This window comes from Triticum urartu, chromosome 4, assembly GCF_003073215.2.
Source record: "Triticum urartu cultivar G1812 chromosome 4, Tu2.1, whole genome shotgun sequence".
NCBI classification, from domain to species: Eukaryota; Viridiplantae; Streptophyta; class Magnoliopsida; order Poales; family Poaceae; genus Triticum; species Triticum urartu.
Genome location: NC_053025.1, coordinates 246,060,830 through 246,072,469, shown reverse-complemented (window position 1 = coordinate 246,072,469; position 11,640 = coordinate 246,060,830). Strand labels below are relative to the sequence as shown.

General features: G+C 46.5%; 1 protein-coding gene across 1 annotated transcript; it reads left to right on the top strand.

Annotated features, from left to right (window-relative positions):
• Positions 1–212: 212 nt before the first annotated feature.
• On the top strand, positions 213–3,969 carry LOC125551403 (probable LRR receptor-like serine/threonine-protein kinase IRK). Its single transcript, XM_048714626.1, has 3 exons — positions 213–350; positions 444–2,112; positions 2,218–3,969. The coding sequence occupies exons 2-3, from the start codon at positions 659–661 to the stop codon at positions 3,683–3,685; spliced, it is 2,922 nt and encodes a 973-aa protein (XP_048570583.1). The 5' UTR covers positions 213–350; positions 444–658; the 3' UTR covers positions 3,686–3,969.
• Positions 3,970–11,640: the final 7,671 nt, after the last annotated feature.

The window sequence follows — 11,640 nt, the reverse complement described above, 5'->3', positions numbered from 1 at the left end:
ACACCGAGCCTATTTTTTTCTTGGTCGGGCTCGGGCAGCCGCTCTCGGTCCATACTCACGGCCCAAGCGCCCCCCGCCCGACGCAGCACTAACTTTTAGCTCGCGCGGCCGGCCCATCCGAACCCTCGATGGCTTGCTACAGCAGCTCATGGCCGTCCGATCACTTCTGTCCTGCGTTGCAGCAGCTTTTCCCCCTCGCCCCTTTTTTCCTTTTGTCACCAACAAATACCACCACGGTTCGCTCGACACCCCAACCCCTTCGCTCCTCTCCTCCTCTCCGACCTGCAACAATGGCGTTCTCCGGTGAGGCGGCTGCGCCCTACAAGTAGACGGCGGAGGCTCCCGTGCCGGTACGTCCTTACCCACCTCGGCTACTCCTCAGAGTCCGAATTTCCGCAGCTCAATTACTTACACTTGGTTTCTTCTCCTGTTTGAATTTGTAGGGGAGGGGAGGGGAGGGGAGGGCGGCGTCCCAGGCCGTGAGGTCCTCTGCTGCAGATTTGACTGAATCCCATCTCTCCTAGCTCATCCGCTTTATCGGAATCGCCTTCTTGCGGTATTTTGGGGGCGTCTCCTCCTTCTTCCGAGCCCGTAAAAGCCCTCACTTCTTGCTGCCGTGCTGTTTGGGCCCTTGCCATTTGGGATCCAACTCGCAGCAATGCGGTCCCTCGTGCTGCTGCTCCTCGTCCACCTCGTCTTCTTGGCGGAGGCCAAGGGCGGCGGCCGCGCGGGCCTGGCGGCGGCGCTGAACGACGACGTCCTGGGGCTGATTGTGTTCAAGGCCGACGTGGTGGACCCGGAGGGGCGCCTCGCGACGTGGAGCGAGGACGACGAGCGGGCCTGCGCGTGGGCCGGCATCACCTGCGACCCGCGCACCGGCGGCGTCTCGGGGCTCAACCTCGCCGGCTTCGGCCTCTCCGGCAAGCTCGGACGCGGCCTCCTGCGCCTCGAGTCGCTCCAGTCGCTCTCCCTCTCCGCCAACAACTTCTCCGGCGACATCCCACCCGACCTCGCCCGCCTCCCGGACCTCCAGTCGCTCGACCTCAGCTCCAACGCCTTCTCGGGCGCCATCCCGGAGGGATTCTTCGGCAAGTGCCACGCCCTCCGGGACGTCTCCCTGGCCAACAACGCCTTCACCGGTGACACCCCGGACGTGGCCGCGTGCGGCACGCTCGCGTCTCTCAACCTGTCCTCCAACCGCCTGGCCGGCATACTGCCCAGCGGCATCTGGTCCCTGAATGCGCTGCGAACCCTGGACCTCTCCGGCAATGCCATCACCGGCGAGTTGCCTGTGGGCATCAGCAAGATGTTCAACCTGCGGGCGCTGAACCTGAGGAGGAACCGCCTCACAGGCAGCCTCCCGGATGACATTGGGGACTGTCCGCTGCTGCGGTCAGTGGACCTGAGCTCTAACTCGCTCTCCGGCAACTTGCCGGAGTCCCTGCGGAGGCTCTCCACTTGCACAGACCTTGACTTGAGCTCAAATGAGCTCACCGGAAATGTTCCAACTTGGGTTGGAGAAATGGTGAGCCTGGAGACGCTAGATTTGTCGGGGAACAAGTTCTCCGGGGAGATTCCGGGGTCAATTGGTGGGCTCATGTCACTGAGGGAGCTGAGGCTGTCCGGAAATGGGTTCACCGGTGGCTTGCCCGAGTCAATCGGTGGATGTAGAAGCCTAGTGCACGTTGACGTGAGCTGGAATTCCCTCACTGGCAGCCTGCCTACCTGGGTATTTGCTTCCGGTGTGCAATGGGTGTCGGTGTCCTACAACACATTCAGTGGTGTAGTGATGGTGCCTGTGAATGCATCCTCTGTGATTCAAGGCGTGGACCTGTCAAGCAATTCATTTTCAGGACGGATCCCGTTGGAACTCTCGCAACTGCTCACCTTGCAGTCGCTGAACATGTCTTGGAACTCGCTGTCTGGGAGTGTTCCAGCCAGCATTGTGGAGATGAAGTCACTGGAGCTGCTTGATTTGAGTGCCAATAGGCTCAATGGGAGTATTCCATCTACCATTGGAGGGAAGTCGTTCAAAGTGCTGAGCCTTGCCAAGAACTCCCTCACTGGGGAAATCCCACCCCAGATCGGTGATTGCTCTGCCTTGACATCACTGTAAGTTTAAGCATCTCTTTCTTATTCAACTCGATTCGCTAGGTCGATATTTCGAGTTGTTCATGCAATTCTGTCTTTAATTGTATGCTTGGTTACTATGTGCAGGGATCTATCACACAACAGTCTAACCGGAGCTATTCCAGCAGCAATAGCCAATCTCACCAACCTTCAGACTGCTGATCTTTCTCGGAACAAGCTCACGGGTGGTCTGCCAAAACAGCTCTCCAACCTTGCCCACCTCATTTGCTTCAACATTTCACATAACCAGCTCTCCGGGGACCTCCCTCCTGGTAGCTTTTTTGACACAATTTCCCTCTCATCTGTGTCCGACAATCCTGGCCTTTGCGGTGCAAAGCTCAACTCATCTTGTCCTGGTGTATTACCTAAACCAATTGTACTGAATCCAGACTCTTCTTCCAATCCGCTGACACAGAAAGAGCCTGTGCCTGGGGGGCTCCATCACAAGAAAACCATACTGAGCATCTCAGCCCTTGTTGCAATTGGTGCTGCTGTTCTCATTGCTGTTGGTATCATAACCATTACAGTTCTTAACCTTCAAGTTCGTGCCCCAGGTTCTCATTCTGCTGCTGCTGCTGCTGCGCTGGAACTCTCCGATGGATATCTCAGTCAGTCTCCAACAACTGACGTGAATGCAGGCAAGCTTGTCATGTTTGGAGGAGGCAATCCAGAATTCAGTGCCAGTACCCATGCTCTTCTGAACAAGGACTGTGAGCTCGGCCGTGGTGGTTTTGGCACTGTTTACAAGACCACTCTCCGAGATGGCCAACCTGTTGCCATCAAGAAACTGACAGTGTCAAGCTTGGTCAAATCTCAAGATGAATTTGAGAGGGAAGTGAAGATGCTGGGCAAGTTACGCCACCGTAACCTTGTTGCACTCAAGGGCTATTACTGGACGCCATCACTTCAGCTTCTTATCTACGAGTTTGTCTCTGGGGGTAACTTGCATAAACAACTTCATGAATCGTCCAATGCAAATTACCTTTCATGGAAGGAAAGATTTGACATAGTTCTTGGTATGGCAAGAAGCCTGGCTCACCTCCACAGGCATGACATTATCCACTACAATCTCAAGTCAAGCAACATTATGCTTGATGATTCGGGCGAGGCCAAGGTGGGGGACTACGGATTGGCAAAGCTACTGCCGTTGTTGGATCGGTATGTTCTAAGCAGCAAGGTACAGAGTGCACTTGGTTACATGGCACCAGAATTTACATGCAGGACTGTGAAGATAACCGAGAAATGTGATGTGTATGGATTTGGAGTTCTTGTGCTGGAGGTCATGACAGGGAGGACACCAGTGGAGTACATGGAAGATGATGTTATTGTACTGTGTGATGTGGTGAGGGCTGCTTTGGATGAAGGCAAAGTGGAAGAGTGTGTCGATGAGAAGCTCTGCGGAAAATTCCCACTGGAAGAGGCGGTTCCTATCATGAAACTTGGCTTAGTTTGTACTTCTCAGGTTCCCTCCAATAGGCCAGACATGAGTGAGGTGGTGAACATATTGGAGTTGATCAGATGCCCACAGGACAGCCCAGAGGCCGAGTTAGGTTAAGCTCTATCTGCTTTGGCCCCCTTCTCGTCAGGCCTCGTTTCATTTTGGGTATCCTTCTTTGCTTGGTAGTCATTTAAGCATTCTATCTAGTGTGCTTTAGGTAGTAGGAGCAGAGTGCCAAGTGCCAACCTAGTCTTCGATAGGCAAGAAATTATGTACTGTAATGCATTCCAACGGTCTCATGGCCTATGGCTGTTGATGTGTTTGACTTTGATCCTCATCAGTATGATGCCTGTTGTGGATCCTCTCACATCAGTTTTATAAGCATGAGACTTATTTCAAAAGTATTTGTATTTTTGTGGTGTCTTGTCCACAGGTTGTCTGTAGTTGTTAGTTTCAGTTGTGCAGTGTGATGATGAGTGATGCTACTTGTGTTGTCCTCTGGTGTCTCCTTTTCAAACCATGTATGGCGGGTCCAGTTGATCTAATCCTGTCATCTCTAGCTAGGTCTAGCTCCATTTAAAACTTTATATGCACTTGAGCTACTATAAAATTCTTGTGTATTTGTAGTGCTTCACCTGAAATGCAATGCTTTTGCATTTCAGGTAAGCCTTGTATTGCCGGAGAAACTCCCTTGTTTCTCTATCAAAGAGGGAAACAACGATGCTTTCATTTCATGTGTTCCGGCAACTTTGGTGCCCAGTATGTGTCATCTGGTTCAGAAATGCCTTTGTTTAAATTTTTAAACCTTTTTTTTGTTGTACTTGAACCAGTTCACATGTACTTCCTCTGTCCCATAATATAAGACGTTTTTGCGAGCTACTCCTTCCGTCCCAAAATTTTTGTCTTAGGCTGGTTGTAGTAGGAGTATCGTAAGTAGTATCATGCATGCCAACTAGACTTCTTGAATAACATGGCACACAATTAAATGAGGAAAGAGAGGATGTAGTGTATCATGATACCGTATCATATTAAATGATCTATTAGTTTGTGTCATGCATGGCAATTAATAAGGCAATCTAAGATACTTCCTCCGTCACAGTTTAGAGGCACAGTTAAATTTGAGTGGGTTTCCACAATAGACAAAGTTTAGGGTGCATTGCATTTATGTCTAATAGCTAATTAGTATTCCTATATACTATTCCTATATGCATGCATAGTGTGGATATTATTTTCTAGCTCATCTCATAACCAATAGATAACTACCTAGGTCTCATAGAATTTCCAAGCGCGCCTTCTAAACCGTGACCGAGGGAGTACTAACTTATGATACTATGCATTACGAAGGTAGTATCACACACTAGTATCATATGCATGATACTAGTATATGATACTCCCCATTACAACCAGCCTTATTTTGAAACGAAGGGAGTACGTCTTATTTTGTGGGAGTGCTACATACCGAGACTAAATTTCGTGTTTTGACCTTTTTCTGAAATCTATTCAAGATTTGACCCTAGTTTGAAATTTTTTCGAGATTTGACCCTTTTGCTACCGCCAAGGACCAGTAGCGATGTTTCCTACCGTCAAAGTCCCTGGCGGTAGGCTGGTAGACCCTACCGCCATGGACTCTGGCGGTAACAAAAGGGTCAGATCTCGAAATTTTATTAAACTAGGGTCAAATCTCAAATAGGTTTCAGAAAAGGGTCAAAATACGAAAATTTGCCACATACCGATTAGTCGACATAGCAAGTGATGCGTGAGAAGGTCTGATGTTTTGTCTCTTGATCTAACCTGACTCTGCTTGGAATTATGCAGACAGATAGAGCAGACAGAGCGTAAGAGGTTGATATGGATTGGCCACACCCTGGAGACTAACTGTAACTCTAGACTCTAGTGCATAATGAAAGTTGCCTATGTGTCCCCTTCCTGGTGTACGTACTTGTTCCTCCCTCGTGCTGCTACAGCTGTAGGAGTATCTTTCTTCTTTTAATCTGTCTACTCCTACACCCAAAGAATGAGAGCGGCCTGTCTTCAGTAAACTAAGCCTGTTCCCATCAGCCAACCATAAGAAAGTTTTGGTACTATAATAGGGCTCTAGTTTTAGTATGATGCAGCTTTTTGACCATCCATCAAATGAAGAGCCGATCTATCTATCCTTCATCTAGGCAATGGCAATGGCAATGGCAATGCAAACTCTGCATTGCTTGGCCAGCTGTCTGTCGTCAAGTCGCTGGCTGCCTCTCAAGCATACGTCAGTCACTGCTTGCCTCGCATTTTACCAGTATTTTGTTTGAGGGACGGCCAGTTCCCCATTGTATTCGTTGTTGCATCGTCTCCGGAGTCACCTGAGCACGTCGTCACCAAGATGTTTATGCACCGATGGGCGATGGGCGATGGCAACTACTAGTGCATAACAGCTCACCAAGCAAGAGCAGCTTTGGCACCACGCCTTTGGACTTGGAGTGGACCTGCCAGTCCAATCAGGTCTAGCTTTCTCCCCGTTTCCTACTGCAACTTTTCAATTTCAGCACAAAAAAACCACAAGGCGGGACAAGGAGAGAAGAGGAAATAGCTGAAAGCCACCGACTGTTCATACGCTAGTAGGTAGGTCCAGTTCAACCAAATGCTAAGAGCATCTACGCTCGGACGTTTAAAACCCGTCTCAAACCCTTGGGCGGTCACTAACCAGTCACAAAAATTTGACCCGAACGGGTGCCTCAAACAGGTCTTAAACCGACACCCCTCATATTCAACTCATATATGAGACGGATATGAAGCGTCCGGGTCATCCGTCACATCTAATCAGCCTCACCCGACCCTACATATATTCCTCCCCATCCGCTCACGGGAGCAAACCCTACCTACTTCACTCAACTCACCGCCACTCCCCGCCACCACCCAAGCTCCCGTCCGGCCTTCTCTGGCATGGCAGGCAGCGGATCTGAGTCCTTCACCTGCAGATCTCTCGACCCCGAGCTTATCCCACGTGATCCCAAGGAGGTGATGGTCGTCCGGCTTGCGCTTCACCGCTCCCAGGAGGAGGCCCGTGCGAGGCAGCGCTCGGACTCCTTCCGTCAGTAATCCATTGTGTCCGTCCAAATGACACAAGGTGTGTCGTCGTTGCCTCACCGGAGACGTGTGCGGTCCATTTGGCATCCAAATGCAATGGTGGACACACAACCCCTTCATTGGCGCGCCGAGGCCATGGATGCACCATGGGCATCGTCCGATGCAAACATGGTGTGGCGTGCCCGCCATGCGAGGCAGCGGGCGCGGGAGGCGGCGACAGCCCTCGTGGCGGTGGACGTCGGCGAGGCGGAGTCGCATTCTCTGGCGCCTTGTATGGTGCACCAGTCCGGGCGTCGCAACCGCGTCGTGGTGGATGTCGCCGGTTCGTCCCAGCACAGATCCGTCATCGATCTGACGTCCACCGACACCGCCGGGTTCCGGCTCCGACGAGGAAGAGTAGGGCATGGGAGACATCGAAGCCTTGAGTCCGTGAGCCGACTCGTGTCCCATGCCCTACTATACCTTGCCGGCGTCCGGACCAACCCTCTAGGGAGCACAGTCGGCCGTCGGACATGGGCACGATGGAACCTAGCGAGCTCCACTTAGATTATGTTTCACGTTGCATATAATAATATGAATTTGTGGTTGCTATTTTGAGGTATTCAGTTGTAGAATCAAATATCTGAGGCGTGACCGATCATTGTCCACGGACGCGTCCAGTCACATCCGCGGGCATTTGAGGTGTCCGATTTGCCAAGTCCGACTGTAGATGCTCTAAGGAGGCCAATTGTTATCCAAGGTAGCAGACTTGATTGGGACACGGTTGTTCTGATCCAGAGTTCATGTGAGCTCGAGATCAGAACAACACTTTTGACTTGATTGACCCTACTCTTAATTCTTGGGCTGAAGATCTATTCTCAAACGCTATGGCCTATAGATGTACAACGAGTACTCGCGATCCCTATCTCACAACATGGTATGTCAGATTTTGTCGCTTGGAATTTCACAGAAAATGGTATGTTTTCGGTTCAATCTGCTTATTTTATGGAGTGGGGCCATCAATATGAAAATAAGTTGCTGGGATGGGACGTACCACAATTAATCCCAATTGGCATAGGCCATTGAAACTTTCTTCACCGATAGAGGTTAAAATATTTATTTGGTCGTATGCCACATGACACTCTGATACGTCTCCATCGTATCTATTTTTCCAAACACTTTTGACCTTGTTTTGGACTCTAACTTGCATGATTTGAATGGAACTAACCCGGACTGACGCTGTTTTCAGCAGAATGCCATGGTGTTATTTTTGTGCAGAAATAAAAGTTCTCGGAATGACCTGAAACTTCACGGAGAATATTTTTGAATATATAAAAAATACTGACGAAAGAATCAACGTCAGGGGGCCCACACCCTGTCCACGAGGGTGGGGGGCGCGCCCACCCCCTAGGACGCACCCCCTATCTCATGGGCCCCCTGAGGCTCCACCGACCTCAACTCCAACTCTATATATTCATGTTCCGGGAGAAAAAAATCAAGGAGAATGATTCATCGCGTTTTACGATACAGAGCCGCTGCCAAGCCCTAATCTCTCTAGGGAGGGCTGATCTCGAATCCGTTCGGGCTCCAGAGAGGGGAATCCGTCGCCATCATCATCATCATCATCAACCTTCCTCCATCACCAATTTCCATTATGCTCACCGCCGTGCGTGAGTAATTTCATCGTAGGCTTGCTGGACAGTGATGGGTTGGATGAGATTTATCATGTAATCGAGTTAGTTTGGTTAGGGTTTGATCCCTAGTATCCATTATGTTCTGAGATTGATGTTGCTATGACTTTGATATGCTTAATGCTTGTCACTAGGGCCCGAGTGCCATGATTTCAGATCTGAACCTATTATGTTTCCATGAATATATGTGAGTTTTGATCCTATTTTGCAAGTCAATAGTCACCTACTATGTGTTATGATCCGGTAACCCCAAAGTGACAATAATCGGGACCACTCCCGGTGATGACCGTAGTTTGAGGAGTTCATGTATTCACTAAGTGTTAATGCTTTTGTCCGGTACTCTATTAAAAGGAGACGTTAATATCCCTTAGTTTCCAATAGGACCCCGCTGCCACGGGAGGGTAGGACAAAAGATGTCATGCAAGTTCTTTTTCATAAGCATGTATGACTATATTCGGAATACATGCCTACATTACATTGATGAGCTGGAGCTAGTTCTGTGTCACCCTATATTATAACTGTTGCATGAGGAATCGCATCCGACATAATTATTCATCACTGATCCATTGCCTATGAGATTTTCACATATTGATCTCTGCTTAGTTACTTTTCCGTTGCCACTGTTACAATTACTACAAAACCAATATTGTTACTTTTGCCACCGTTACCGCTACTTTCATATTACTTTGCTACTAAACACTTTGCTGCAAATATTAAGTCTTTCAGGTGCGGTTGAATTGACAACTCAACTGTTAATACTTGAGAATATTCTTTGGCTCCCCTTGTGTCGAATCAATAAATTTGGGTTGAATACTCTACCATCGAAAACTGTTGCGATCCCCTATACTTGTGGGTTATCAAGACTATTTTCTGGCGCCATTGCCGGGGAGCATAGCTCTATTATTTGAGTCACTTGGGATTTATATCTGTTGATCACTATGAAGAACTTGAAAGATGAAAGATCCAAGATTTTCCCTCAACTACGAGGGGAGGTAAGGAACTGCCATCTAGCTCTGCACTTGATTCACCGTCTGTTTTGAGTAAATTTGCGACACCTACACATGCTATTTATTCTGATATGTCGCATTTTATTGATGATGCCACTTCTGCTTTGCATGATACTTATGATGAAACTACTTCTATGCTTGATAATACTGTGCCATTAGGTGAATTTCTTGATGAACAACTTGTTAGGGTTAGAGAGAATGAAATTATTGGAACTGATAATATCGATGAAAGTGATGATGAAGATTCTCCCCCTAGATATGAATTGCCTATTGTGCCTGAGGGTCATGTTATGGATGAAGAAACTGCTAGAGACTTTTTAGCTTGCAATGATAGATATGATCTTAAGAAACTGTTAGCTAAGCTGAAAGAAAAATCTTTGAATGCTAGAATGAAATATGACCCTGCTTTTTCTACTTCACCTATTTGTATTTCCGATAAGGATTATGATTTCTCTATCGATCCTGAATTAATTACTTTGATTGAATATGATCCTTTTTATGGCTATGAATCTGAAACTGTTGTGGCACATCTTACTAAATTAAATGATATAGCCACCCTGTTCACTAATGATGAAAAAACTCGCTATTACTTTATCCTTAAGTTATTTCTGTTCTCATTAAAGGGTGATGCTAAAACATGGTTTAATTCCCTTGATCCTGGTTGTGTGCATAGTCCCCAGGATATGATTTATTACTTCTTTGCTAAATATTTCCCCGCTCATAAGAAACCAGCTGCCTTAAGGGAAATATATAATTTTGTGCAAATTGAAGAAGAGAGTCTCCTACAAGCTTGGGGGAGGCTTCTCCGATTACTTAATGCTTTTCCTGATCATCCTCTCAAGAAAAATGAAATACTTGATATCTTTTATAATGGACTAACCGATGCTTCCAAAGACCACCTGGATAGTTGTGCTGGTTGTGTTTTCAGGGAAAGAACTGTTGATCAAGCTGAATTGCTATTGAATAATATGTTGAGTAATGAAAATGATTGGACACTTCCTGAACCAACTCCGAAGAAAAGGGGTATTCTATTTCTCAGTCCTGAAGATATGCAAGAGGCAAAGAAATCTATGAAAGAAAAGGGTATTAAAGCTGAAGATGTTAAGAATTTACCACCTATTGAAGAAATACATGGTCTTGATAACCTAACACAGGTAGTAAAGGTAAATTCTCTCTATAGATTTGATGAAGGTGATATTCCTCGTAATAAGTCTGCTAGCCAATGCTTGGATGAGTTTGATAATTTTATTATTAAACAAGAAAACTTCAATGCTTATGTTGGTAGACAATTGAAACGTAATGCTTATATGATTGAACACTTGAGTGATTATATGTCTAGAGTTAAAGGTGAACTTAAGCTTATTAGTAAACATGCTTCTATGGTTACCACTCAAGTAGAACAAGTGCTTAAAGCTCAGAATGATTTACTCAATGAATTAGATAATAAGAAAAATGAAAATGTTGTTAGAGTTGTGACTAGAGGGGATAAAATGACTCAGGAACCTTTGTATCCCGAGGGCCACCCTAAGAGAATTGAGCAAGATTCTCAGAGAACTAATGTTGATGCACCTAGTTCTTCTAAGAAGAAGAAAAAAGAAAAATGATAGGACTTTGCATGCTTCTAGTGAACCTGTTGTTGATACACATGAGAATTCCAATGATATTTCTATTTCCAATGCTGAAACACAATCTGATAATGAACATTAACCTAGTGATAATATTAATGATGATGTTCATGTTTATGCTCAACCTAGAAATAACAATGATGTAGAGATTGAACCTGCTGTTGATCTTGATAACCCACAATCAAAGAATCAACATTATGATAAGAGAGGCTTCGTTGCTAGGAAACACGGTAAAGAAAGAGAACCATGGGTTCAGAAACCCATGCCTTTTCCTCCTAAACCATCCAAGAAAAAGGATGATGAGGATTTTGAGCGCTTTGCTGAAATGATTAGACCTATCTTTTTGCGTATGCGTTTGACTGATATGCTTAAAATGAATCCTTATGCTAAGTATATGAAAGATATTGTGACAAATAAGAGAAAGATACCGGAAGCTGAAATTTCCACCATTCTTGCTAATTATACTTTTAAGGGTGAAATACCAAAGAAACTGGGAGATCCAGGAGTACCAACTATACCATGCTCCATTAAAAGAAACTATGTTAAAACTGCTTTATGTGATCTTGGAGCCGGTGTTAGTGTTATGCCTCTCTCTTTATATCGTAGACTTGATTTGAATAAGTTGACACCTACTGAAATATCTTTGCAAATGGCTGATAAATCAACTGCTATACCTGTCGGTATTTGTGAGGATGTGCTTG

Bases quoted from the DNA above. Each gene is read 5' to 3' on its own strand.
- LOC125551403 (XM_048714626.1), top strand. From the start codon at position 659: ATGCGGTCCCTCGTGCTGCTGCTCCTCGTCCACCTCGTCTTCTTGGCG. The intron at 2,113-2,217 runs GTAAGTTTAAGC...TACTATGTGCAG, and splicing joins TGCTCTGCCTTGACATCACT to GGATCTATCACACAACAGTC.